At 46.3% G+C, this 2,638-nt stretch overlaps 1 protein-coding gene across 1 annotated transcript in view; it reads left to right on the forward strand.

Moving 5' to 3' along the window:
- Nucleotides 1-2,426: 2,426 nt before the first annotated feature.
- Nucleotides 2,427-2,638, forward strand: part of LOC109920808 (inorganic pyrophosphatase-like) — a 32,764-nt gene continuing 32,552 nt past the window's right edge. Inside the window, exon 1 of the mRNA XM_020520875.2 lies at nt 2,427-2,571. Within this exon, the coding sequence (XP_020376464.2) occupies nt 2,508-2,571 (64 nt within the window). The 5' untranslated portion in view covers nt 2,427-2,507. The remainder of the gene's footprint in view (nt 2,572-2,638) is intronic.

Consider the following 2,638-nt stretch of genomic DNA (forward strand, 5'->3'; position numbering starts at 1 on the left):
TAAGCTACACAATAGATGTGCACTTTGAGAAACATAGGTTAATCAGGGATACTCAGCATGAATTTAAGGGAAGGCTGTGTTTAATCAAAGTTTCTGAGGTAGTAACCAAAAGGATTGAAGTGGATTTGATGTGGTCCGTGTGGAATTTAGCACGGCTTTGATAAGGACCCTCATGGCAGATTAGTCAAGGCAGGAACAGCCCCTGGGATCTGAGGCAAAGTGATACACTAGATCCAAAATTGACTAAGAGGCAAGAAGTAGAAGTGATTGGAGAGAATTGTTTCTGTGACTGGAAGCCCTTCTGTTAATGTTGTACATTAATGATTTGGACTTAAATGTAGGGGACATGATCAATAACTTTTAGGATGACATGAAAATTGGTACAGTGGTACATAATGAGGAGGATAGGCTTAAACTGCAGAACAGCAGACTGGTCAGCTGGACAGAGCAGTAGCAAATGGAATTCAACCCAAAAAAGTGTGAAGTAATGCACATGGGGAGGGCTAATAAGGAACAGTGTTACACTATGTATAGTAGGATCTGGAGATCAGAGGACATTGATGTGCATGTCAACAGATCCCTGAAGGTAGCAGGACAGATAGATAAGGTGATTATGTACGCATATGGGATACTTGACCTTATTAGCTGAGCTTCAGAATACAGGTTGAGGTTGTGCTGGAACTGTTCAAAATGCTGGTTACGTTACAACTAGCGTAACTACATGCAATTCTGGTCACCACATACAGGAAGGATCTGATCGCACTGAGAGTGTGCAGAGGAGATTAACGAGGATGCTGCCTGGAGTATCTGAGCTACGAGGAAATACTGGATGGTATGGTGTTGCTTTCCTTGGAGCAGGAAAGGTTGAGAGGGGTAATTGATAGGGGTGTATAAGATTATGAGCGAATGGACCAGGGTGAATAGGAAGGCATATTCTCTTGTAACATTTAAGCACTATTCACTTGTGTTACTATAGTCTCCAGGGCTATGGGCTAAAATTTGAGATTAGTCTGGTCAGATCCTTATTGTCTTGTGGACATGATGAGCTGAATGGCCTTCTTCTGTGCTGTAAACATTTTTTCAGTCTGAAATTCAGCCATTCAAAAACTGGAATTGTCCAAAAACCAAAGGCCTTTCTTTGGGCACTGCTCCTGGAACAGAATAAACATGGGAATGACAGATTGAATTTGAAACCACTATATGAGAGCAGAGGAATGGGCCTGATTGGATTGCTCCAGAGTGTCAGCATGGCGACAATGGGCTGATCAGCCTCTTGCAATGCTGCTCTCACTGTACTATAAAGACCATAAGAAATAGGAACAAAAGTAGGCCATTCAGCCCTTTGAATCTGCTGTGCCATTTTAAAGGATCATGGCTGATCACATCCATTTTCCTGGATTTTCTTGTAACTCTTGATCCTCTACTGGTCAATGCCCTCTGGTCCCAGGCTCTCTCATGAGGGGAAACATCCTCTCAGCATTTACCCTGTGAAGCCCCTTAAGAATCCAACATATTTCAAGGCGATCACGTCCCATTCTTATAAACTCAAGTGAGCAGAGTCCCAATCTGTTTAGCCTTTGCTCACAAGTCAAATCTGTCCATACCAGGGATCAGTCTAATAAACCTTTTCCGAACTACATCTAATGAAATGATAGTTTTCCTTAAATAAGGGAACCAAAACTGCTCACAGCACTCTGGATGAGGTCTGACCAGCATGTTGAACTACTGCAGTTAAGACTTTCCTATTCTTATAATCCAAGCCCCTTGAAATAAGGGACAACATTCCATTAGCCTTCCTGATTAGCTGCTGCACCTATGTACTAGCTTTCGGCTTTTGTGCACATGCATTGCCTCCCCCAACCCGAGCCCCCTTGTATTGCAGCTTTCTCCAGTTTTTCTCAATTTAGATAATACTTTGCTCTTTTGTTCTCCCTTCCAAAATAAGCAACTTCACATTTTCCTATATCGTACACTATTTGCCAACCTCTTGCCCACTTACTTAACCTATCAATAACTCTCTGTAAACTGTGTCCCTCTGTCAACCTGCCTTTCCACCTTTTTTTTGCATTGCAGCTTTTCTCCATCAACCTCCGGGCTGCACGCCCCACACCGATGTAGACTATGGCCTGGCTGATTAACCCTTCATCGTAACGCTAGTCTGCAAACATACCGCACGCAGATTATTTCTACAGGCCAAAACAACTACTTCTCTCGATGAAGTCACCATCTTTCCACAGAACGCTACCCCTCACCAGCCCCTACCAAAACCAAGATGGCCGTTACTGCGTATTACGTCATGACGGTGCACGCTCGAGAGGCCGGCGGGCGCGACGCAACGCGAGATGGCGATCCCGCAGTTGGGGGTGGGGAGATGTCACGGCGTCATGACGTCACGACGTTAGGCCGCACGGAGGTGTGTCCGTGACGTGGCCATGAGCGGGCAGGGCAGTGCTCCCGGAGGGGTGTGTCACTGACGTAGAGGAGGCGGGTTCAGGGTCCGTGCAGCGATGGCGGGGTATTGTAGGCAAGAGCGTGGCCGGGAGCACAGCGGGACCTACCGCTTGTTTCTGAGTGAGTGAGAGCACGGTGGGGAGGTGTGGGAGTGGGAGGGGTGGGGAAAGGGTCGAGAGTGGGGGGG

This window comes from Rhincodon typus, chromosome 20 (assembly GCF_021869965.1).
Source record: "Rhincodon typus isolate 14 chromosome 20, sRhiTyp1.1, whole genome shotgun sequence".
NCBI lineage: Eukaryota > Metazoa > Chordata > Chondrichthyes > Orectolobiformes > Rhincodontidae > Rhincodon > Rhincodon typus.